Source organism: Tupaia chinensis, unplaced genomic scaffold (assembly GCF_000334495.1).
Source record: "Tupaia chinensis unplaced genomic scaffold, TupChi_1.0 Scaffold149448_1, whole genome shotgun sequence".
NCBI lineage: Eukaryota > Metazoa > Chordata > Mammalia > Scandentia > Tupaiidae > Tupaia > Tupaia belangeri.
Window position 1 is genome coordinate 1147156 of NW_006209292.1, and position 27169 is coordinate 1174324.

The 27169-nt window shown below is 42.1% G+C and overlaps 1 protein-coding gene across 3 annotated transcripts in view; it reads right to left on the reverse strand.

The window, feature by feature from the left end:
- The window catches only part of MTM1 (myotubularin 1), a 90555-nt gene that overhangs the window by 11553 nt on the left and 51833 nt on the right, over window positions 1–27169 (reverse strand). For 2 of the 3 annotated variants that reach the window (XM_027769371.1, XM_006171199.3), the window contains 7 exons: window positions 26456–26539; window positions 23083–23232; window positions 18884–19072; window positions 14770–14955; window positions 7549–7755; window positions 5163–5255; window positions 2914–3027 (listed from right to left, as the gene is read on the reverse strand). In XM_027769371.1, the coding sequence (XP_027625172.1) occupies window positions 2914–3027; window positions 5163–5255; window positions 7549–7755; window positions 14770–14955; window positions 18884–19072; window positions 23083–23232; window positions 26456–26539 (1023 nt within the window). Of the gene's footprint in view, window positions 1–2913; window positions 3028–5162; window positions 5256–7548; window positions 7756–14769; window positions 14956–18883; window positions 19073–23082; window positions 23233–25076; window positions 25133–26455; window positions 26540–27169 lie in introns of those variants that run through there. The other variant, XM_027769372.1, reaches the window with a different exon arrangement.

Consider the following 27169-nt stretch of genomic DNA (forward strand, 5'->3'; position numbering starts at 1 on the left):
AGAGCGGTGCAATAAACATGGAGTGGAGATATCTCTTCACCATACTGATTCCATGTCCTCTGGATATAAATCTGGAATTGGGACTGGGACTGCTGGATCATATGGTAGTTCTATTTTTAATTTTTTACTGCCAGGGGGCACACGCACACATGAGAGAGAGAGAGAGAGAGAGAGAGAGAGAGAGAGAGAGAGAGAGAGGGAGAGAGGGAGGAGAGGAGAGAAAGCCCCTCCGACATGGCCTGATCATGCCATAATTCTTTTTCCTCCATTTCTCTATCCCATCAGGATCCTTAGCGTGCACATGGGACAGTGTGTCTTTTAAACCTCCAGGGCCAAAATTCGAACCGCAGCTGGCCATATGGGATCAGGCTCCCTCTGCACAGTACTTAACCACTGCGCTACAGGGCTGATCCTATTTTTAATTTTTTGAGCTGCATGCTGTTTTTCATAATGACCGTTCCAATCTGTATTTGACTTCTTAACAAATTCGGTGCTTATCGCCATCTTGTCAAACGACATTATTGCCGCCTCTTGCCTGCTCAGCTGTAGGCATTCACTGCCAAGATGGCCACGGTGAGAACTACCTCCTTCCACTGCACTGTACCACGCTCGCGTGATTTCTAGCCTGCCACCTATTCCCAGCGCAGAGCAGCCCTCTGAGCAGAACCCGTTCAGCACTGTGACTCCTACGATGACGTGGATGCTTCACAGCTGAGCTGCGTGTTCACTTTTCTTTTCCTGCATAGTTGTTTTTGTCCCCCCTCGCTTCCCAACTGTTTTGTTTGCCTACTTTCTTAGTACTTATTAACTCACCCCAACCTCTCCATCATCTGTCTCAGAGCCCACACCACGCTCAGGCACATCAGAAGTCACCCTGTGCCAGTTGCCCTGTCCATAGGCTCTCCCCCTGTACCTGCCTTTCTCTGCTGGACCTCCTGCTTCTGGGATGCCTGGCACTCTTCTTTCTTATTTTCATGAAGTGGATACTCTACCAGCTTCCAAGGGGAAAGTCTCAAGGCCATGTATGTCTGAAAGCATCTTTGTTCTATCTTCACATTTGACTGATAGTGTGGCAGGGAGAAAAATCTGGGTTGGACCTTTATTTAATTTATTTTGCAGCTGGCCATATGGGATCAGGCTCCCTCTGCACAGTACTTAACCACTGCGCTACAGGGCTGATCCTATTTTTAATTTTTTGAGCTGCATGCTGTTTTTCATAATGACCGTTCCAATCTGTATTTGACTTCTTAACAAATTCGGTGCTTATCGCCATCTTGTCAAACGACATTATTGCCGCCTCTTGCCTGCTCAGCTGTAGGCATTCACTGCCAAGATGGCCACGGTGAGAACTACCTCCTTCCACTGCACTGTACCACGCTCGCGTGATTTCTAGCCTGCCACCTATTCCCAGCGCAGAGCAGCCCTCTGAGCAGAACCCGTTCAGCACTGTGACTCCTACGATGACGTGGATGCTTCACAGCTGAGCTGCGTGTTCACTTTTCTTTTCCTGCATAGTTGTTTTTGTCCCCCCTCGCTTCCCAACTGTTTTGTTTGCCTACTTTCTTAGTACTTATTAACTCACCCCAACCTCTCCATCATCTGTCTCAGAGCCCACACCACGCTCAGGCACATCAGAAGTCACCCTGTGCCAGTTGCCCTGTCCATAGGCTCTCCCCCTGTACCTGCCTTTCTCTGCTGGACCTCCTGCTTCTGGGATGCCTGGCACTCTTCTTTCTTATTTTCATGAAGTGGATACTCTACCAGCTTCCAAGGGGAAAGTCTCAAGGCCATGTATGTCTGAAAGCATCTTTGTTCTATCTTCACATTTGACTGATAGTGTGGCAGGTAGAAAATTCTGGGTTGAACCTTTACTTAATTTCTTTAATAGTTTGAATACAATGCCCTCCTGACTTTTTTTTTCAAACTGCACTCACATGAGTGTATGTGTATGTGCGAAAGCACTTGCCAGGGGAATGATCACCCCACAATCCCTTTCCTTTTCTCTCTCCTTTAGGGATTTTGAGCAGGCATGCATGCACACACACACACCTGGTGTCCAGGACTTGAGTCACACTGTCGGCCATGTGGGATCTAGCCACCTTAACCACCATGCCACAGTCTAACCCTCTCCTGACTTCTAACTTCCTTCCATTAAAGACTCCTACATCTTTCTGCTTTCTGTTTGGTTGCAAATAACCCATTCTTTTCCTCTCTGGAAGCCGTGGGATCATGTTGTTCCTTCTGTTCTGAAATTTCATCTAGAGGTGGTTCGATTTTGACCTGCCCTGCTCAGCACTTGGCAGGCTTTTCCATGTGGAAATGCATGTATTTCAGTTCTGGGAATATTCGCAAAGGATTTCAGCGATTTTCTATTCTCTGGCATCTTTATCTTCTCTTTCTGGTATTCCTACTATTTGGATATTGGACTTCCAGGATTGATCTGCTCATTTTCTTACCTTTTCTCCATTTTCTATCTCCATTGCAGTCATCCTCTGGAGGATTCTGTTCAAATCTTCCTCCAACTCTTGTCCTGAGTTTTTCATTTCTGTTGATAGCATGTTTTTAGTTTCAAAATCCTCTAGGTTCCTGCTTCTCAGCTTCACTGCTGGCTGAGATTCAGTTTTCTCAAGCCAAATTATTTACCACTTATCTTCAGGCTTGCCAACTTCAAAAAGTTTGTGCCTGTATCTTCTTTTTCACATTCTCTGTTCTTAGGGGTTTAGGCACTTTAAAACAGTCCCTCTACTGATACTTTTATGGTGTTTTGGGAGGGAGTCCTCACATACCTTTAAAGTCACTCCTACTTCCTGACGCAAGGTCAGTGGCTTCCAAGCTCTGAAATTCTTTGCACTTCATGGCAGATTAGTACACTTTGGCAAGCCTTTATAAAAACAGATGCGGGTTTTGACTCACCTGTCTTTCTCGAGCAGATTCGCAGTTGAATAAGAAAGTACCAAATCGGCAGCTGTACAGATGATCCAAAATCATGATCAAAAATCGTTCATTGAATTCAAAAGCTGTGGGAAACTACACAAAAATAAGGCAAGTATGAAAAACTGGGACTAACTTTTTTTTTATAGAACTGAAAAGATGCATTCAGAAAAGATTAAATGCTGCCATGTGGTGGAGCACTAGGAAGGGCAGCGAGGCTGCCATCCACCCCTACCTAGAGCACATAGCTTTGGTACTTTCGACAGTACTGAGAAGGTGAAGTCCTAAGAAATAAAGAGGAAAAGGAAGCCCCCAGGCTGATCTTTTGGGTTTTCCTGAGTACGCAGGGCATATCAGATAGGTTAATTATTTTAGGTACAGTGACATGCCAGTTTTGGTCAAAGATGGACCACACCTATGTGAGTGGTCCTGTAACACTATAATAGAGCTGACAACTTCCTACCGGCTATTATCGTAGCCATCATCATAACGTCACAGCACACTATTCACATGTCTGCAGCAAGGCCTTACTGTGCTGCCAGCTACAGAAAAATTCAGCACACACAGGTATGTACACTAGATAATTCTTTTTATTTTATTTTATTTTTTTTGGAAAGGTTTTTGCTATAGGGCGTGTGTGCTTGCCAGACAGACAGAGACAGAGAGACAGAAAGTGAGAAATCAGCCCCCAGGGGGGATGGCCACGCCGCAATCCCTTCTCCTCCATTCTCCTCTCGGGATCCTGGGCACGCATACACACGCGCCCGGTGTGAGTTTAAACCACCGGGTCCAGGACTCGAACCGTGGTCAACTATGTGGGAGTCTGGCAACATAGCCATTACGCTAACTGCTGGTCCTGATAATTCTTGATAATAAATGATCATGTTATGAATTTATGCATTTGCCATACTAGATGTCCTTTTGTTTTATAAAGCAAACATTACAGAACATTTTTTTTCAACAGAGAACTTCACATTCTTTTGTCTGTTAAATGTTTCTTCCCTTCCCCCCCAACCTCTACCACCCGTTATTTTATTTATTCATTTATATCTATCTATCTATCTATCTATCTATCTATCTATCTATCTATCTATTTACCTTTTTAATTTGCCAGAGGGCAGATGCACTTACCAGAGAAAGACAAAGCAGTCCCTAGTGGGACATGGTCATGTCACAATCCCCTCACCTCCATTTCTCCATCTTGTTGGGACTTGGGACACACATCCATAAACACCTGACATGTTCCTTAAGCTGCCAGTTCAGGGACTTAAACTGCTCAGTTGGCCATGTGGAATTCAGCTCCCTCAACCACTAGGCCATGGGCTGGCCTTTATTATTATTTTGGATTGTATTCTTATATAAAACATTTACTATAAAACAGTATGCTGCCATGTTACAACACAGAACAGCCTCATGTATCATATGCTGATGTGAGATTCTCTTGACTGTATCATTTTCTATTGGCTTGATTTGATCTCGTATTGTTTATTCATCAGGGTCCCTCAGCAATAGGCTATATACCACATGGTTCTGTGTCAGTATGCTCTATAATATTCATGTAATGGAACTGCCTAATGACACATTTCTTGGAACATGCCCTTGTTGCTAAGTGACATGAGTTAATAGACATGCCTACACAAATGCCAGTGTGGAATGTATATAAAAGACAAGTTGGTATTTTCAGTTTCACTTATCTTCCATTAATAGAGAAAATACAGTTAAATGTTTAATATATTTTATTGTTAGAGGGCACATACACTCGCCAGAGAAAGCAAGCACCATCTCAAACCAGTGGTCATGCCACAATCCCTTCTCCTCCATTTCTCCTTCCCATCTGGAATTTGAACATACATGCACACATGCCTGCTGGATTTTTCAAGTTGCACAGACCAGGACTTACACCAGAGTTGGCCACGTGGGATCTGGTCGCCTATGGTCTGCACTTAACTATCCACTATGGAGCCAGCACAAATATTTAATTTTTAAAACCTTATTATAGGAAATTCCACACATGTAAATAGTCCTAGGAATAAAAATGTGAACCCGTATCTGTCACCTGGCTTCAATAGTTATTCACACACGGTCATTCTTATTTCACCTCTATGTATGCCTCGTATTACTTGGGGGTGGGGCGGGCAATTGGAGGGGAGGCAGGCAATTACCAGATACTATATAAAAAAATTTTAATATAAATGTTAAGTTGAACGTATTTTCATTCCATATATCCTTACCTGTTTCGACATTTGCCATACACAATCAACAAACTGGAGGAAAATAGGAGATCGGTCAGCATCGGCGTGGTTTTTATCACCATGACCTATTCTCTGAAATGTTGAAGATGATTTGTTTTAATTCTTGAGTACAAAACTTAGAAAGGAGATACCCACAAAATGTTTCACTGCAGCTGAGCTATCTGCCTTCTAAATGCCAAGCTTCTCAGAGGGCAAGCAGCTTATCTTTCTATGGCAATACAAGGTTCAAAAAATGGAAACTAAGTAAATATATGAACTTCTATAAGAGGTCAGTAAACACTACAGAACATCTTTATCCTGCTGACTTTATAGTCCCTTCAGAGGAGTGGGATTCCAGCAAGCCCTGGACACACGGCGGCTGAGCAACCCAGCGGCCAATGAGATGTACCCGCTCATCCTGAGAAGGACGCTGCGGATACAGCCTGAACAGTTTTTCCTTTCGGCTGCGAATGGATCAGTCCTGAAGTTCCAAGGCTGGAAATCATGTCAAAACATGTAATTATTAGAATAAAAAGTTCTTTCTCTCTTAAGAAAAAAAAAAAGAAGACATACCCAAAAACTTCGCAATGTATTTGTTTACTGAACAAAGATTCTTTGCATTCAAAAATGTTACACTACTTAATTAAGATGAAGGCTAACAAGGTTACACAGCAGTGTTTCTGAAAGCATGGTCTATGTATCCCTTTTGATGAGACTCACCAGGGAGCTGGTGAAAAGTGCTTATTTGAAGGGCATCTGGAAATAAGACCTGGTAATAAGAATTTGCTTTAAGGTTTTTGCCATAGGGCAACGGAGAAATCACCCCCCAGGGGGTGCGGCCACACATCAATCCCTTGTCCTCTATTCTCCTGGGATTTTGAGCATGCACGCACATGCACCAGGCATGATTCTCAAGTCACCAGGTCCAGGACTCAAACTGCAAGAGGCTATGTGGGAGTCCAGTGCTTTAACCACCATGCCACCTGCAGGCCCCGGTACTATGAATTTAAACAGGTTTTCCTGATGATTAAAAATGTGTATCAGAGAATAATAATATACAATATATTTGACTATAATAGTTATTAGTTGAAAAATAATTGTCACCCTATTTTCCTTCTTTTGTGAAATTTCAATTAAAACATTTCTTTTTTTTTTCCTGGAGAGGTTTTTGCTATAGGGCATGTGTGCTCACCAGACAGACAGAGAGAGACAGAGAGACAGAAAGCGAGAAATCACCCCCCAAGAGAGATGGCCATGCCGCAATCCCTTCTCCTCTCGGGATCTTGGGCACGCACACACACACACCCGGCGTGAGTTTAAGTCACTGGGTCCGGGACGTGACAGTGGTTGACTACGTGGGAGTCCAGCAACACAGCCATTATGCTGCTGGCTGGTCCCTCAATCAAAACATTTCTATGCAGACTCTCTTACTTTCAGTCTAAACTGTAAATGGTGCAGGTGGATAAACATGTCTCCTAAACAGATTTTTATTAACCCTGGGCATTACACATTTTTAGACCTGTGAAGCAGTTTTATTTTCCCCCAAGTGTATTTATTTTATCCATACTAGGGAGTGCATGCACACAAGCAGGGGTGGGGGGAACCGTCCTTGGTAGGGCTTCATCACTCTGTGGTCCCCTTTGCCAGCCCTCTAGCTCATCAGGATGATTTTCAGGTTGACACAGGAAGTTGAACCCACAGTCAATCATGTGGCTTCCAGCACTGCACTTTGGTTAGCTGCCAACTCTGCCACCAGGCTGGGTCTATAAGGCAGTTTCTATTATGCTCTTCATATTTTCATTTGAATAGTAAACATGTGGTTTTACTTTTTTTTTCCCTTTTTGCACATGCTCTGTTGTGAATAAAGAGAAAGTTTCTCTTCTTTTCTTTTTTTTTTTTTTTTTTTTAAGTTCTTGCCATAGGGTGCATGCACTCACCAGAGAGAGAGGAGAAAGTGAGAAATCACCCCCTCCCCCAGAGGAGATGGCCATGCCACAGTCTCTTTTCTTCCATTCTCCTCTAGGGATTTTGGGAATACACACACACATGCCCAGCATGTCTCTCAAGCCACTAGGTCTCGCGCTTGAACCATAGATGCAGCTATGAAGGATCCAGCCATCTTAACCTCCATGCCACCTGCTGGCCCAAGCAATAGGCATTTTGACAAGGTCTTGCTGTGTCACCATCCTCCTGCCCTAGCCTCCAATTCGCAGGGATTACAGGTGTGTACAACTGTCTGGTGTGTTCAGGTTAGCCTAGGAACTGAACCTGGGTCTCCCATGTGGCTTCCAGCCTCCCAAGTGGTGGCACTACCTTTGTGCCACCATAGCCAGACCAAACGGCAGTGATCTGGTATTTTAAAAAGTGAGCTGTATTGTTTACTTACAGATGCAAATTTAATTCCAAAGCTTATCCATTCTTTTTGTACCAATATTTCAAACCCTTCGATGCTCCTATAGAAGCTGTCCAGCATCAGCATGGCCAGGGATGTCAGCTGAGCAGTCCTGTCCCACCCATCACTGCAGTGCACAAGCACTGAGCTCTTTCCCGAAGAAACTCTGTCTGCTACTTGAATAGCTCCTGTCAAAACAAGCTGGCAAAGAAACAATGCAAATCAGTAGGCAGTTATGAGACAATGCTTCAATTTGAAAGTATAGTTTTTAACCTGGAGAAAAGCCCTGCTTTAAAATACTGGTTAATGTCTAGAACAGAGTCAGGAAATGGAACACGAGCAGCTACAGGATATGCTGCCCCTCCTCTGTAGAGACTGCATTCCCACATGCCTGGGTATCGAAACCCAAGCCATACTGAATGCCAAAGGTTATTTCATACTTGCCTTCCTGGGTGTGACTGTAACAGTATGCTAGGGCTGGCCTATCAATGTACCATGGGCTGAGTGGCTTACACAACAGAAATGTATGGTCTCCCAGTTCTGGAGGCTGGATATCCAAGGTGAGGGTTTGGGTAGGGCTGTTCTATCCACTGTGGGAGCTAGGGAAGGATCTGCTCCAGGTCTCCCCCTTGGTTTCTGATAGGTCGTGGCTTGTGGCAACATAACTGCAAACTTCCCATGGTATTCTCCCTGCGTGCATGTCTCTATGCCCACATTTCCCCTTTCTATATGGATGTAAGTCATACCGAAGCAGAGGCCCACGCCACTCTGGTATGGCACTGTCTGAACTAATTGCATCTATAGAGACCCTGTCTCTAAATAAGGTCACACTCAGGTACCGGGGCTTGGGCCTTTAGCATAGGAATTTGGGGATGGGGCACAATTCAACCCATAACAGTGATCATATAAAAAAAGGCTTCTTTGTGTCATCAGAGGTCAATCTTGCTTCCACCCTCAACCCTAGGCAACTAGTGATTTGCTCCCTATCTCTCTGTTTTTTGCCTTTACTAGACATTTTATGAAAATGAAATAATAAATATGTGGTCTTTTGTGTCTGAGTTCTTTCATTAGCACCATGTTTCCAAGGCTCACTCACGTGGTAGCATGTACAGTACTTTGCTCCTTTTATGACTGAATAATGTTCTGTTGTATGAACAAACTGGTTTTTTTTTTTAAAGTTTACTTATCCATTCAATGAGTCAGAGAGACAGAGACAGAGAGAAACAGTACCCTTGACAGGGTCTTGATAATGCAATCCATCCCTAACCAGCCCGGATCACGGGCACATGTGTGCCAGGCACACTCAGGAAGGTCTCCTTCCCGTGTCAACCTTGCAGAGTGTTGTGTTCTGCTGTTGTGCCTGCCTGACCCCAACAATCCAGCTGATTGTTTCTAGCATTTGGCCACTATGAATAATGCTGCTGTGAATTTTTGCACACACAGTTGTATGTGTGAGTGTGCTATAGGGTGAGTGTGCTTGCCAGATGTGCACGCACACACACACACACACACACACACAAGCAGATAATGAAAGTGGTAAAGCACTTCCCAGAGGAAATGGCCATGCTGCAAGAACCCCTTCTTCTCCATTCTCTTCTCAGGATTTTAAGCCCACATGCACATGTGCCTGGCATGTTTCCCAAGCCACGAGGTCCAGGACTCAAACCTCATAGTTGGTCATATAGGATCCAGCCATTTTAAACACACACCACTGGCTGGCTGCATGTGCAGTTTTGAAGGGACATAACATTTTCATTTCTAGTGGGAAAATGTATAGGAGTAAGATGGCTGGGCCAGATGGTAAATGCACATTTGATTTTTTTATTTTTATTTTTGTTTATTTTTTAAAATTATTTTATTTAACTTTATTTATTTTAATATGGCCAGAGAGGGAGAGAGGGAGAGAGAGGGAGAGGGAGAGGGAGAGGGAGAGAAAGTGAGAAAGCAAGCCGCCAGGTCTGAGACTCAAACCACAGTCAGCCATGTAAGAGTCCAGCACCCTTAACCACCACGCCACCTGCCAGCCTTGTGATTTTTTAATTTTTTATTTTAATTTCTTTTTATACATTCAATCACATACATCACTTAGCTTGTAAAGTGAATGTTCCAACATAAATACATTTAATGCACATTTAATTTTTAAAGAAACTACCAATTAATTCAACTACATTGAAATCCTCAATAATCCTTTATTGATTATTATTATTTTCCAGTTTGATTAGACAGAGAGAGAAAGTGAGAAAGCAAGCTACCAGGTCCAAGACTTGAACCATAGTCAGCCACATGGGAGTCCAGCACCTTTAACTACCATGCTACCTGCTGGCCCCGAAATCCGCATTTATTTTAACTTCAAAGAACCATCAAACTGACAGAAGGACCGGACATATGGAAAGATTTTTTTTTTTTTAATAATTTTTTTATGTATTGTTGTTATTATTATTTTAAATTGACCAGAGAGAGATGGAGAGAAACAGAGGGAAAGTGAAAAAGCAAGCTGCCAGGTCTGAGATTTGAACCATGGTTGGCCATGCAGGAATCTAGCACCTTAACCACACCACCACCTGCTGGCCCTGATGTATAGAAAGTTTTAAAGGAATGGAGCTTTATTATTTTTACATAAAACAGTAACTAAAGATAAGTGGACAGGAAGGGCCAAGAAGGAAAGGCTGGGGACCTAAGGCTGACTGGCACACGGATTACTTGTACATAACTCACTGCACCTCACAAGCCTTTACATGTCTCCTTGAAACTGTACTGTAATTGTAATCTGACAAAGGGCTGCTCAGAGAGTGGTGAAGCACAAGACCGCTGGGGTCCAGTGCATTTCAACAGTGGCCACTTCTTGCTCTGGATACTCCCCTTACTTACAATAAGAGAAGGATTCAATCTCAGTCAGTCGTTTTGAAAAAACTATGTGTTGTTTTCCAATTAAGTATGAATTGCCACAATCACTTCTGATAGGAACAGCTGTAATTAGCTAATGACTAAATCGGATTTTTAAAAATGCACCATAAAACTAAGTAATCTGATGAATTTGTGACTGATAGTTAGCTGAGATGGCCAGCAAGGAGCATATGCTGCAGTGGTTAAGAATGCTAGCTTTATGGCTGAAGGCCTGGGTTCAAGACCTCATTGTTAATGATGTACAGTGAATGAATGCAAATAAATAAATTGAAATTAAAAAAAAGACCTCATTGTACCACTTTTGATAGTTCCCACTTTGGGCTGATTGAGTAACCATGGATTCTTTCTAATATGGAGAGAAGAATGGTGCCCTCCACCCCCCCTATCAAATGCTGATGTGGAACAGCAGCACAGCATAATGAGTCATTGTTAAACAGGAAGTACTACAGGGGAGAGTGCTAGAAAGGACCAAGAAGAAATGTAGCTTCCAGAAAGCATGACCCTTCTTCCCTTTTGCTGGAGCTCTGGCAGTGGACTGGATATATATTCGGGAGACAGAAAGAGGGTGCTGGTCATCTCATTGCAAAAGGCTCACTCTAGTTTCATATACCAAGTGGGGGACCACTAGACCAGAGTGTGGGTTAGCCATGGCCACACTGCATCTCCATCAGCAGCCCTGGGGTTTCACAGTAGAGTGGGAGGCTGAAAAATGCTCACCAACAATACCCCCATTCTAACCCTGGAACCTGTGAACACCATCTGACATGACAACGGGCACTCTGCAGAGGGATCAAGTTAATGATTCTGGGATAGGGAAAGTATTCTGGATAATGCAGGTAGGTCCTAGATTATAATCACATGAATCCTTCTGAGAGAGAGATGGAGGGAGACTTCATCTTGACAGAAGAGGACAAGGCCATGTGAGCACAGAGGCACAGGTTGGAGTGATGTGGCCATAAGCCAAGGAATGTCAGTGACCATGAGAAGCTGGAAGAGGCAAGGAATGGATACTCCTAGAGCTCGCAGCTCACCAAACATCCCCACCCAGGCTTCAAGGTCAGCTCAAGGCTGCCTACATATCTGCTCTGCTGTCTGAACAGAGCCAATGTCCAGATGTTCCCTGTGGACACCTGTTATTCCCAGTCTATTTGGAAAAAAGGCATTTTCTTTCATTCCTTTTGTATCCCCCTTATTAGAAACAAAATGACAGAACTTCACAGGGGTCTTTTCATTTTCTAAATTTCCTAAGTCCTAATTAACTTCTACACTTTAGCAGACAGCTTTGCCTACTGATTTCCCCAGATACCTGAGCCATCAAACAAGACCTACTTCTAACCTGTCTCCCTTCTTATCTAGCTGAGAGCAGGAGCTGACCCACCTCACCAATGACCCCTTACCTGTGCTCTCTCCCCAAAACGCTTTTCTCCTTATTTACAAAAGTAATAAATATTCACTGAACAAATGGGGGAAATGATAGGACACAGAAGAAAATAAAAATTACCATAGTCTTACTACTCAGAAATAATAGTTCTTGACATCCTGGTGGATACTCTCTAAACTTGTCTTTATGCAAACATATTTTTCCTTTAATTGAGGCTTCTGAGACCCTTTTCACTTTTTTTTTTTTTGAGAGTTTTTTTTCGCTATAGGGCGCATGTGCTCGCCAGACAGAGAGAAACATAGAGACAGAAAGTGAGAAATTACCCCCCAGGGGAGATGGTCATGCCGCAATCCCTTCTCCTTTCTCCTCTCGGGATCTTGGGCACGCATGCACACGCGCCCGGCGTGAGTTTTAAGCCAGCGGGTCCAGGACGCGAACCGTGGTCGACGACATGGGAGTCCAATGACATAGCCATTACGCTAACTGCTGGTTCCCGGCCCTTTTCACTTTTACAAGCTGAGGACTTCCTCACATTATCAGGTATTGAATGATGTGATTTTTAATGATTGTGCAATATTTCATTCTCTAGATATAACTTTTCTTGTACATTTAGGTTGTTTCTAATGTTTTTGCACTATTATAAACATCACAGTATATTAATCTTTTCAGGCCTGTGTGATTATTTCCTTTTAAAATTACCTAAAGTTGAATCTTTTCTCTTTGTCTACAGAACAGGCTGGAGCTTCCCATGACTTGAAAAGCCCTTCTCATAATCATATGATACTCATCATATGATACTTACCCCTTCCTTCAGCTATCTACCTCTTCAAAAGAATAGTCTACATTCATTACCACTATTTTCTCAACTCTTGCCCCTTCCACATGACTAGACACCCATGCAGGTCTACCTCCAAGGTCGACAAGGACCTTTTGATAAATTTCTTTGAAGTACCACTGGCCCTTTCTTCAAGAACCTTTCTTTACATTCCAATAGCCTCCTTTGATCTTCCCATGTCTCTCTGATGCCTCCTTCACTGAGCTCCACTTCTGACTTCCTGTCCTGAATATAAACATGGCCAAGGTTCCATTCAAAGTCCTCTGATCGCCCCATACATCCTCTCAGCACCCACATTAAAGGGCTCTGCTCGAGTTTGTTGTCCAATAGCTGACTCCCAAACTGACCTCTCAGTCCTAAGCCTCGAGTGTGAGTCCCATTTGGCATGAACACCAGCCCGCTAGACCCCACCAGGTGGATGGCCTACCACTACCCCAATTGGATGGTGTTTCTCTTGACCAAGATCCTGATCAGGACTACACTTCATCTGCAAATGGTGGCATCATATTCTTAGCTAGCTAGGCTCATCCTCTTGGCATCATCCTACATTTCATTAGATCCTGCATGTATCTAGTCATCAACTACCACAGGCCCTTCCTTGGGAACCTTTCTTGTCTGTCCCTTTTTTACCTGCCTCAACCCCCAATGGCAGCATTTTAATCAAGGCCATTACTACCTCCCATCTCTATATTCTTGAAAAGGTTCTGTTTTCTCTGACTTCATTTTCTTCTTTCTGCTATCTAGTCTATAAGCAGCTGCAAAAATGTTTTCCTACCAAAGACCCCACCATTCCAATTTCCTGGGGAATCTAAAAACCATGGGGGTTCCTCGCAGTTGAACTTAACAGTGAAGACCTCTGGTCACCTGGCTTCTCCCAGATCTCTAGATTAACCTGCACGTATAGAAATCTTCAATCTCATTTGGTCTCACCCTGTCTGTTTCTGGGCTTCTGTCTAGGCTGTTCTCTTTCTCTAGAATGGAGTTCCCATTCTCTTGCTTTCATTAGTGACCAGATTGAGATCACTGAATCTAAAAAGACCTGTTCCAGGACCAGCAGATGGTGTAGTAGCTATGTCACTAGACTCCAGCATGGCCAACTGCAGTTTGGGCCCTGAGCCTAATGGCTTCAAAATCATGTCGGGCACATGTGCTTGCATGCCCAAGATCCTGTGAGGAGAGTAGAGGAGAAGGGACTGCAGCATGACCATCCCCTCTAATGGGTGATTTCTCACTTTTCCCCTGGTGGGTGCACACACCCTAAGGCAAAAACCTCTTAAAAAAAAAAAAGAAAAAAGAAAAAAGACCTGTTCCACACATGACTTTGCTATGATACCGTAGAATATGATATTTCTTTTATATCTCTTCAACCATGTATGAACTTCCTTAGAAGTATGAAATTATTTTATCCCTTTTTCCCATTAGAAGGTCTAATATGCTTTGTGCACAAAAGCATGTAATCCTTTCTCTTAAAATAACACCTTTTACAAATTATTTAATTAAATTAATTAATTAATTAAAATTTATTTATTTATTTAAATTTGATCAGAGAGGGATGGGGAGAGGGGAGAGAAAGTGAGAAAGCAAGCTGAACTAAGGTCAACCATGTGGGAATCTAGAATCCTTAACCACCACGCCACCTGCTGGTCCCAAAATAGCACTTTTTATTTTAGAATAGCTTTAGATTCACAAAAAAGCTGTAAAAGTATTATAGAAATGTTCGTTCCCTCAGACCGCTTGAACACTTTAAAAAAAAAAAACCTCTATCCGGATCCATGGGTCACATACCCAGTAATAGTCAGATAGATTGGCTATTATAAATAAATCTACATAAAAGCCTGAACTACTCACTAACAACAAGATGGGAAGAGACATTGCTACAAACTCTGAGAATATTCTGGAGTAGTGATGCGAAATTTTTAATTTTGGTAAGCAAATGATAAAAACTTTCAAATATAGAGTCCTCTGCTACAGTTTATCTCTCTGTGCTCAATCTTTTTATATGTGAGGAATTTTGAAAAAAAAATGCTTGTTCTCCTAAACAACCACTTTTTTTTTTTTTGTATATGCAAAGGTTTTTTTTTTTAAATATACTTACCTTGATATGTTCTAACCAATGAGTAGACTCCAAACTGGACAGCCAATGAGATTCTTCTACATTAGGATAAACAATGTCTTTCACTTTTTTTAAAGATTCCCTCATAACATGAATGTTATGAATGTCTAAGAAGAAAAGTTCGGCGTTATGATATACATCATCACTTTCATATCCTCCTCCTGTTGCCTAAGAAACAACAACAGATGCAAACAATCAGTTGGGTTTTACATTTCACCAGTAACTTACACAAATATTTACAAAGTTATTTGTCCTCCAAATCTCAATCCCAATGACTACAATTTAAGTAAATACCGAATGTGACTTGGGTCAGTAGCCAACACCTAAGCCTCAACAACATTAGTCATACTTTGAGCCAGAAATAAAGTAGAAGGCTGGCAATTTCCTGGGGAATCTGTTATTTGTGAGTGAAAAAATAAAAAAAAAGTCATTTTCAAAATGTTATGTAATTACTGGCTCTTCTTCCAGAGCTGGAGAGGCAAGCACAGCCTCTGAAAGGTCCTCACCCTCCATCAGCACCATAGGTACAACAGCACTCTTCACGGGGAAGGAAACCAAGGTGACAGCAGACAACCCTGGCATTGGAATGCCACTGACAGGACAGATGCATGAGAGGAAAACAGGCGTTAGAGTTAGACAGACCCAGGTTGACAGCTCAGCTTCAGCCTCTTTTTGCCATGTGATCTAGGGCAAGGCACTTGCCCTATGTGAGCCCCAAGTTCCTTTCCTGTACACAGAGGATACTACTACCTAGGTCTCAGGATTAGGGGAGCCATCTTCTATTCTAACAGCTATCACACCCACCATTTAATGAGCCCCTATGATGTGCCAGGTACTGTGGTTCTTGCTTTACATAACTGTATCTCTTAAAGTAGCAAGGCTGAGAGATAGGTGTTACTATCCCTGTTTGGGTGAAGACAGACACTCAGAACTGCTGTTTAACTATTTCCAGAGTCATGCAGATAGTAAGTGATATTTAAGTCTAGTCCGACTTCAAAGCCTGGACCTTCCGTACCACACCAAGACTCCCGCTCTGCTGTGCAAACACCAAGGACAGAGAGTGCTGCCCTTGGCAGCTCTCCAGCAGGACAAGGTTTCAAGAGAAGCCCAGATGGCTCCCCTCCTGCAGTGCCTACAGGGATTACCTTGCCAGTGAAGGCACTGGTTCACCTTCCCAGCATGGTGAGCAGTCTGTGTTTTCCACACAAACAAAGAGACGGTACAGTTTTGTTTAGGAAGCTGGCTGCATTCTGCTTCAATGTTTTAAAATGCCATGGGACATGTGGCCTCTGGCCCTTTAAGAAAAAGTCACAGTTCTGTGACTTGCAAAGAAGGCAGCATTATATAACTTCAGGGTGCCTGTAGGAAGAGGCAGGGAAACACCTGCTTAGGCTGAAGAGGAAAGCAGAAGTCTCCAGAAAATGTGCCATTGCTAGAATTTGCTTCTTTTCTTTTTTTATGATAATGGAAGAAATATAAACTCGTGGCCAAGGACAAAAGAGCCAAAGCAACCTAGGGCTTTTTCTGGGGTTCATCACAGAGATTTCCTGCAATAGGTGTGAGGTTACCACAAGAACTTCAAGCCTGCATATCTAGGTGACAAGTCTGAGACCTTGGTCCCCAGAGACGCTAGGTGAGAGAATCCACGCAGACAGAGTAGTTCTTTGAAGCTTGCTCTGCATAGCATCATAGCTGGTAGACGGTAAACATTCACTTTGCCAATTTGAGAAAGTTTCCAGCTGTAAGTAATCAAACAGGTCACCATCCCCTCCTCTCGGTTATCCATGCCCACTTGCGTCACTTTTGCAAACTGTAGGCTCAGGGCCTGGGAGGAAATGACGGCCTACATCCTGCTAGATCTGCAAGCCTATCACGCAATGCCACTCGTCGCCTCCTGTGGACAGACAGCCTGCTCCTCTGCACACGTGGTTTCAAAATAGTTGCGGTGATTTTCAAAGAGAGTCTTGACACTGGGGATCCTTTCATAAATAACTAAAGATAGTATGCGAAAAAATGAAAGAAAAAACCCACTTATCACTCATAGTCAAAGTTTCTGGCAAAACTGGGCATGAATGTAGTTCCATTTTAATTCATCACTGTGTACTGCGGCGAAAACAGAAGCAGCCTGCTGCTAGATCTTACTGAGCCCTGGATTTAGTTGAATTTTAAATGATATGATGCTGCTTGTTCCATCTGGGGTTATGAATTTCTAAATATCCACAAGGGACGAACAATTAGGTCCACAGAGAACAGAAGTCAGAAAGGGTAAAAATCAATTAGTCAGGCACAGATTGAGTTTCCAGCAGTTCAAATTCTCTATCTCTGGTTACTTTTGAAGTCATCTCTTCAGTTTTCCTTTCTTCAACAAGAAAGAACAATCCAGACAACCTAGTATGACGATGTCAAGGTCCAAGGGCCTGTTGCTATGGATATAGACAGCTAGCGACCAGCCGAGAGACACAGCCGAAGGAGGGGAAACATAAGCATGGCGTTTAAAAAAATGACGCAGAGGTCTCGAGAGCTTAGGCTTTTTTCCTTAATATTTTCCTTCCCTTGATTCCTAAAGGACTAGAAATAGAGGCATATTTTGCTGAGTGCTAAAAAGGCATTCAAAAATTCTATTGCTATAATGAGCTTTGGAGTTACTATAATTAAGGTGTTCGTTTCATACATTTTAATATGTGAAAATACTCTTTCTAAATACTTCATTTTAATGTTACGTCATATCTATTTCAGGCTAAAGCTGTACATGAAAGTACTGCATTTTATACATGTTTTTGCTCTGAATTATATACAAAGGATAATAGGAACAGAAATACATCAAATTAACATTAACCCAAGAAGGTATTTTGATTTAGATTGAATTTCTTAAAGGTTTTACTTATAATTCCCAATTTACTTACTGATTCAACTTCCTGATTGCTTTATATATAATTTCAAAATCATTTCTAAACAAAACCAACTGTCATAGCAAACAGTTGGTCTGAGAGCATGCATTGGGGGACGGGGGCGGCCCCAGACCAAGTGTGTGGGACAGATGATCCATGTGCAAACAACGAGGAGTTGAGCCCTGCACAAACATGCACATGCACATGCACACACACAGTGCAGCCAGGTATCACAGATTTCACATAGGAAGCTGCTGCATCTACCTGAGCGCTTGAGGACTTCTTTTGCTTTTAGGTTCTTGTCTTGTATTCTGACTAATTGAAGATGCTAGATAAATGCCCTCAGGATAAGCAAAATATTGAAGATGATGGAATTTAAGCCTACAGCTGATAAGAAACCATAAATCTGAAAGGTGGAATGTGAGGGGATACCTTCAGAAAAGCCCTCTGTAAGCATTTGGAAGGGACAGCTGGCAATGACGAGAAAAGAAAGAAAAATAAAAGCGAGAAGGAGCAATGACACGTATGATGTATATCAACCCAGGGCCATCTAGAGCAAGGGCAAAGAGCCTTCCACCTTGCAGTGGATTTTTTAGGCAACACTGTGTGCTGAGGCTCATAGTAATGCCCTGGGTCAACTTTAGGGACATTCAGTATATTTTGCTTAAGGAGGCAAAAAGATGATCAAGACAGACATCTGAAGACAATGCACTTTTGTAATATGTGGCCATGACTGGAAAAGCCACATACATGCATCTACCAAGTTCTTGAGCTATCTTGTATAAATGAGAAAAACATGTTTATAAGTAGATATGGGTATGGTGGAGGGAATTCTAGGTAAGACTAATTACAGCTCCCCACAACTCCTTCCAGGTGCTTCAACAGTGTGTACATGAGAGTGATTGTCCACAGCATAAACCATTCCAAGGAGTATATCTTTTGCGTAAGATTCTGTCCCAAACCCAAGTTCATTACAAATCTAGCTGTGCCTACTTACCTGAAGATTAGTTTCATTTGACTTTAATGTATTCGACTTTTGTTTAAGGTAATTACCCTTAAAACTATGTTCTAAGTTTTGAGAATTGGTTTTCTTAGCTGTTAATCTAACCCTACATTGGCTGAAAGATGTACTGTGGCAAAAACATTCACAGAAAATGCTGCACTCCAGATGCATGTGACGTTTCTATCCTGTTACCGAAGACACTCACCTTGTTGGCCACTGCATTTACACTGGGTCTTGCATCATAGATGGTCAGTTTAGAAATTTGTCCATTAGTCTCTCTGATGACATCAAGATACTTCTCATCGTCTTTATTTCGTTTACCGCTCATACCCACAAGAGGCTGACTGCAACGCACAATGACTGTCTTGTTTTCTGGGTGAATCCATGATAGCACCTATGGTGAGTTCAGAAAGTTTCAGTCATCAAAAAAGTAAGTCTTAAAAAAACAAAAGTCTTCAAAAAAAAAATCACCAACAAACTTGAAGAAGTGATTCTGGGCTCAAACAAAATCTTGCTCATGTGCGATTTCACTGTGTGCATCTAGGAACACACACTGAACAATCACGGCCACTTAGGAACAATCAGAACCACAACCACACTGACCTTTTCTTAGCTAGCAACATGTGTAATAGAAATTTTTCTGTTTTGGAGAGGTTTTTGCTACAGGGCGTGTGCACTCGCCAGAAAGAGAGAGACAGACAGACAGACAAAAAGTGAGAAAGAGAAATCACCCCCCGGGGGGATGGCCACGTTGCAATCCCTTCTCCTCCATTCTCCTCTCGGGATCCTGGGCATGCACGCACATGCTCCTGGCATGAGTTTAAGCCACCGAATCCGGGACTCGAATCATGGTCAACTACATGTGAGTCCAGCGACATAGCGATTATGCTATCTGTTGGTCCCATGTAATAGAAATTAATGCTTACCTAAAAATGGTTTTGTCACTTAAAGGAAAGAGAAATCGAAGGGCTTCTGGCAGTTTAATGCTGTAGCTTGCACTGGATTCAGTATGGTTAAGGAGCAGCAAAGAGTGAGAGGTAAAGGAAATCACCTCTGGTACAATATCTTTCTTATAATACCAACTTACAGTCACAGGTTATTTCCCCCACAGTCTTGGTTCTAGATTTTGACACAGGAAGAAAGAAAATCTGAGGGAAGAAGCAAAGCTCCTGGGACAGCCAAAAGAGCTGCCAGCCTCCTCAAGGAAGTTTGGATGCCTGACGCCTAGGGGAGCTCAGCAGCCTTTAACTCAGAGTCAGCCTTCTCTCATTTTCTACATGGTCTAGCACATCTGATTCCTGGTTCCAGTCACAGCACGTGAATAACAGTACATGTACAAGGTAGCTCAGACTATAGTATACGGAAAACTACAGAATTGTACACTTGACGTAGAGGATCGCTGGCTATGTGAAGATCTCGGCAAACCTGCTAAACACAGAAAGCTGGGGAGTACAAAGTGTGGACAACCAAAGGGGCTTTGAGGACGGATGTGACTCTGCCATGGCTCTAACTTCAGACACTTAACTCACAGCCTCTCTGGCTTCCCTTTCCTCCTTCACCAAGTGAGGACAACAGTGCTTTCTCATAGGGCTGCTGAGAGGTCTAAAGGAAGAATGTTGGTAAAATGCTCTATTAATGCTGGCTCACGTTAGCATCCGAGGAGGGCTCAGCAGCCTGTAAAGTCAGTTACCAAATCCTACAACATGCAGGCACAAGAACTGAAGAAGTGTAACCATTCGGCTCACTTAATATAAGGCCAGATTCCCTGATATCTCTGAAGTCACCCCCTGCAATGGCAAATGACAAACACTGATGTCTTTAAAAAGTGATGTTTATTATGATGGCAATGGGTTCTTGAGAAAAGACGACACAACAATAAAAATAACCATTCTCAGAACAAGTGCCATGTTCTGTGCTTGCTTTTCACTTTCTCTCTCTCTCTCTCTGTCTCTCTCTGTCTCTTGTGAGTGTACAAGCCCTAGAGCAAATCTTTAAAATAGAATAATAGTAATAAATTAAATAAATAATTCTAGGGGGAAAAAATGGGGCCAGCCACAGTGGCACAGTAGTAATGAAATCTTCTGCAGTGCTGGATCCACATGAGAAGGTTCGGGTTTGTGTGAGGCCTCTCTGTACACACCAGACATGCACTGTGGCCTTGGCTGGCTGAGGCTAGGGATGGATCTCAGCATGAAGACTCTGTTAGGGGAACCTTCCTTCCTTCATTCTCTTTCATGAAAATAAATCAACTTTAAAAATTAATTAAGAAGCAAATAACTACACACACAAGAGATTTATTATTTGAGAAAGATCCTTAACATGTTTCAAATTTCAATTGGGTCATATAACAGAAACCGCCCTCTGCCAATGCCATCCCTCCTCCTGCCCTGCCTCTCTTGGCTTGGGCTAATGTTAGGAAATGTCACTCTTAGGAGTACCTCCACTTCCTTATCTTTAAAAAAGATGCTCGTTGCAGAGCTGAATGAATACAAATACATTCTGTTTCACCGTACTAAGAGTGCTTTTGAAGCACACAGTACTACCTTACACTATTCTCATCATAATTAATATCTAGAAGTCATAGGGAATCAAGGGTATACGCAGACTTTGCCACCAAAAGATACTTATCATAACATTGTTTATAATAACAAAAGTTTAAAAAGACCCTCGCTATCTCACAATAAATAAATCATGATATATCTACACACTGAGACTAATATTCAAGAGTAAGGAGGTTAGAAGGTATATCAGAAGGAGTGTATCTTTATGCGTAATATCTAATAGTAGATGATCTGTAAATATACAGACGTTATCAGTAGATTAGCCTTAGCTTTTTGTTGTTTTTGTGGTTTTGTTTTGTTTTTGCCATAGGGTGCATGCACTTGCCAGAGATAGACAGACAGAGGTAAAGTAAGAAATCACTCCCCAGGAGGATAGCAAAGCCACAATCCCTTCTCCTCCATTCTCCTTCTGGGATTTTGGGCACATATACACATATATTTGGCATGATTTTCAAGCTGCCATATCTGGGACTTGAACTGCAGTTTGGCCATGTGGGAGTTCAGTGCCTTAACCACTACACCACATGCTAGCCTAGCCTTAGTTTTTAAAATGAAAAATGAAATGCATATTAGTGGTCATCACAAAGAAAGAAGCATCAATAAAAAGACTAAATAAATGAAAAGTTAAATTATATTTGCTCTATAGTGGGCTAGCATTCATTCGGAATAATGCAGACTGAGCACAGTGGACCAGACAGTTGTTTTATTTCCCTTCCTGACTCAAAGTCCATGAAATTCTCTCTCTCTCTCGTTCTCTCTCACACACACATGCACACACACAGTGTATGCTCATTAAATACTGACTGACTGGTGAGTGAACCAAACCAACTGACACGACCTTAGCCTAGTTTTCCTCGTGGGCAAGGCATGCACGGGCAAGACAGCTGACCAGGAGAGGAGCAGAGTCTGTGGGTATGGCCCAGGTAGAGCACTCGATTCTAATAAAATGGCTTGAAGGACATACTTTCAAGTACAATTTCTATCATGAAGACATAAATGGACAGTAATAACTAGAGAAGGAAGTGAAGTTTAAAAGTTACAATCCATATTAGGTTTTTAGTATACAAATGCCTCTCACAAATACCTTTTAAGTACAAGAATGTCTAGACTTAGAAGTTACAGGCTAGGTAATATTAAATTTTAATTTCTTCAATCATTGCTTTTAAAAATCAACTAATTTAAAAGAAAACCCAATGTACTTATTATGACAGATCCTGACATTTAACAGCGGGGAAAAAAAAAAACCTGTCTCTAAATTTGGAGTCAATAAAATTTATGTACAGAGCAGACAGTATGGCTTGTCCATATTTCCTTAAGGACTAAATGAGAACTTGGTGAACTTGACTCACAGATACCGTAAGTGTACTGTCTGGAATAGTCTGTACTTGACTCCGGCTTGATAATGGCATTGAGGCAGCTTGCAAATGTGCAAGGGTGGGCTCACTCTAATACTGGTGAGTGCGCATCAAAGCCTGAACTTGCTTATCTTTTCTCTTAGGTCAGATAGCATGTTCTTTCCAGCACAACTCAGTCAACATGCCACACAGATGAATACCACGGAGACCCGTCCTTCTTCTGCGTGGCACTTGGCTCGAGCGTGACAGTGTTACTTCTACTCTCTCCTGTATGAGGTCCTTCCCTTTCCGCTGAGTCCTTGGCTGCAAGCTCTGGTAGGTAGCAGGTGCTATTTCTTTCTCCATTTGGTGTAGTACTTTGCACTCAGAAGGCACTTGGTAATTATTTATTGACATGAAATGCTAAGAGTGCTTCTCTAAATGACCTGACTAGCATTCTTACGGAATGAAAGACCCTCTTTGAAAGAAATGTCCGTTGCCATACTCACTGGAATTCGATTTCGGGACCTAAAAGTTGCAACTTTCCTGAGGTCATCATCGGAGGCACGATACGGAACCACCAAAAGAGCAGGGTAAGTGTCACAGAGCTCATAGCACTTATTAATAAAAGTTATTCTCCACTGGTGATTGGGCAAGCCCTGCAGGAAACAAAGAAGTTCAAGTCAGTATTGTGAGACTCAGTCTCTGAATTTAGCCTTGGCCTCCTTTCTTCTTTCTAGCAATACGTGCACAGGCCTCTTGGACCACATGGGGACGACGGCCTCCATATATATAATAAGCTCAATAATCCAGACAACGGAAGGACACAAGACAAAACACTGGTGGCTTCCACAACTCTAAACAACCTTTTGTAAAAATGAATTTCTTGAATTTGAGATCTTCCTTTACTTTGGGTCAACATATTCTTTACTACTCATACAATACAGATAACTTGGCCATCCCCCACCCATGCACCCACCCCCGCCCCCAAGGGAAGCATCTCAGGCAGTCTTGATCTGTGGCTAACTGAGGGTAGAAAAGAGATCAGGCAACTTCCTCTCCCTGCTCAAAACAGTGAATGCTTCTGTCTGCTCCAAAGTGGAAAGAAGCTGAACTCATGAAGAAAATCACAGAGGGGAAGTAAAGGCAAACCCCTCTGGGGAGGCTCATTTCGCCACCTCCGATGATTTTTTTTTTTAAATCCAACTATTCAGGATTGATGATTACCCCATAGGCTGTGTGAGAAATACAGTCATTTGCATTTTAAGAGATTGCTCATGCTACAGGGAAACATGGAAGACACCTCCCATCCTAGCATCTACCCACAAATTATATCTAGTATGGACAAGATCCAGAGGTGGTGGAATATTCTCTCCCCATACTCACAAATGCACAAATACACACATGAAAGTGAGCTATGTGGGTGTTTGTTTTGGGGACAAACATTGTACCTGTTCTTTAGGTCTGGTCCTATAGACCACGGACCAAACAGATGTTGAGTCTGATGCTGAGTCCAATTAGAGAGTAATAAGTCCCATCAGAAAGTTATAAGAAAAAGAGATTGAATATAATGGCAGTCTAAAACAAAACACCTTCAACAGTTCATATATGCATGCAATCTTAAAAACAGGAACTGTTTGACTCAAGCTAGACGTCGTGAACTTAAAAAAAAAAGTCTTAATATTGCAACATTCCAAAAATACAGTAAAAACATTTCAATACATTTTAGTGTCACAGAAGTCTCTGAACATGCAAGAGGTAGTGGACCTTCTTCCACTTCACTAGCTGGCCCAAAACAGAGGTTGTTAAAATGAGGTGTACAGAGCCTTTGAAAACTCAGACTAAATCTGATTTATGGAAGGACTGGAACATTCTACTTCATACATACATGTGTTCCAGAGCTCAACTCCTGTGCCCAGATTCCTGAGCTTCTAATCTGCTTATGGATGGATATGCAAACCAGTGATCAAGACTTAAAAAGGAAACTACACCAGAGTCAATAACTTGGCCATCCCCCACCCATGCACCCACCCCCGCCCCCAAGGGAAGCATCTCAGGCAGTCTTGATCTGTGGCTAACTGAGGGTAGAAAAGAGATCAGGCAACTTCCTCTCCCTGCTCAAAACAGTGAATGCTTCTGTCTGCTCCAAAGTGGAAAGAAGCTGAACTCATGAAGAAAATCACAGAGGGGAAGTAAAGGCAAACCCCTCTGGGGAGGCTCATTTCGCCACCTCCGATGATTTTTTTTTTTAAATCCAACTATTCAGGATTGATGATTACCCCATAGGCTGTGTGAGAAATACAGTCATTTGCATTTTAAGAGATTGCTCATGCTACAGGGAAACATGGAAGACACCTCCCATCCTAGCATCTACCCACAAATTAAATGTAGTATGGACAAGATCCAGAGGTGGTGGAATATTCTCTCCCCATACTCACAAATGCACAAATACACACATGAAAGTGAGCTATGTGGGTGTTTGTTTTGGGGACAAACATTGTACCTGTTCTTTAGGTCTGGTCCTATAGACCACGGACCAAACAGATGTTGAGTCTGATGCTGAGTCCAATTAGAGAGTAATAAGTCCCATCAGAAAGTTATAAGAAAAAGAGATTGAATATAATGGCAGTCTAAAACAAAACACCTTCAACAGTTCATATATGCATGCAATCTTAAAAACAGGAACTGTTTGACTCAAGCTAGACGTCGTGAACTTAAAAAAAAAAGTCTTAATATTGCAACATTCCAAAAATACAGTAAAAACATTTCAATACATTTTAGTGTCACAGAAGTCTCTGAACATGCAAGAGGTAGTGGACCTTCTTCCACTTCACTAGCTGGCCCAAAACAGAGGTTGTTAAAATGAGGTGTACAGAGCCTTTGAAAACTCAGACTAAATCTGATTTATGGAAGGACTGGAACATTCTACTTCATACATACATGTGTTCCAGAGCTCAACTCCTGTGCCCAGATTCCTGAGCTTCTAATCTGCTTATGGATGGATATGCAAACCAGTGATCAAGACTTAAAAAGGAAACTACACCAGAGTCTTGGTGGTGGAGATTGTGGCTAGAAGATTCTTGTCAAGTTTGTTAGGTCCTATAATTTTACTTTACATAGAAAGCAATGGGGCCTGACTGGATTCTCCAAGCTCATTTGACAAAATTTCCCAATTATCTTCTGAGCTTGGTAGAACAACAATTATGAAAAATTTCATCACAAAAATCCTAGCTGTTCTATATTTGGTTATACCAGAGGCCAAAAAGTGCCTCTTCTTACATGAAAAAGATGAGATCTACTTCACAGAAATGCCACAAGAGACCTTTGACCCTGAACAGAAACATGACCCCAAGCCTCTTGCCTTTATTATACAAATAAACATGTATACAGGTGAAGTTTCCATAAGAGCAATTAGGAAGACAACTATAATAGATGCTCGTAAAAGCCTTCTTGGAAAAGATATCATTACAGGAAAATAGTTCTAATTCCTTCAAATTTGCATTCTAGTCATAGTTGAGCTCCCAAATATAAATAGCATCATCAACTCCAAAAACATAAGGAAGAAAGGTCTGACTTTTCAAGACCATACATGCTGGGCTCATTTCATAAGCAACACAAAATTGATGTTCGTCATTGAGGGAAGGAGACAGCTTAGCCATCCAGCCTTCCATGAAGCTCAAATACGGCTATGGAATGAGCTGGTATATCACATGGCGACAGAGGCAGAGCAAGCCACATCGTACAAAATGTGGATAATGCCACTGCCGCCAAAGAGATACTCAGCAAGGATGTTACTGTTTCTCAGAGAGCATGACCGACAACACACCGTCACTACACGTTTGAAATTCACCACAGGCCAGGAAATAGGACCTACTGACTTACCTGCCTTCTGTACTCGTCAACTGGATTATAAACTGTCCATCCATCTGCATTAAATTTTTCTTCATTTAAAAATGCAAATAATGGCTAGAAAAAGCAAAAGAAAAACAAAAGAGAATTTGAAGTTCAGTGTGAAGGAACAAATTACCACTAGTACATCCTCTGATTTTCCATAAAATAAATTACACCCAGATTTGTTGACCAGATTACAACCAGACTGAGACTTACACCAAAGCAACAATGGGAAATTCAGACAAGACTCATACTAATTTGGACCTCAGTTAGTAATTACTTTAGAAACTTCCATTTTCTATGGCTGCAAACATGCCTTGTAATCTGTTTATTAATAACACTTCACAAAAGAGGTCAGATTTCCAGGCCAAAATGTGCCTATCAATTTTTAAAAATTTATTATTATCATTATTATTTAATTTTGCTATAGAGCATGTGTGCTCACCAGAGAGAGACAGAGAGAGAGAGAGAGAGACTGGAACTCAAACCACGGTCGGTCATGTGGGAATCCAGCACCTTAACCACCACACCACAGGCTGGTCCCATGCCTATCAATTTTAAACAATATTAGTAATTTGTCATATAGAAGCCACTTTTAAAAAATATATAGCAATGGGACCAACAGATGGTGTAATGGTTACATCGCTGGACTCCCACAATAGCTGACCATGGTTCGAGTTCTGGACCTGGTGGCTTGAAACTCAT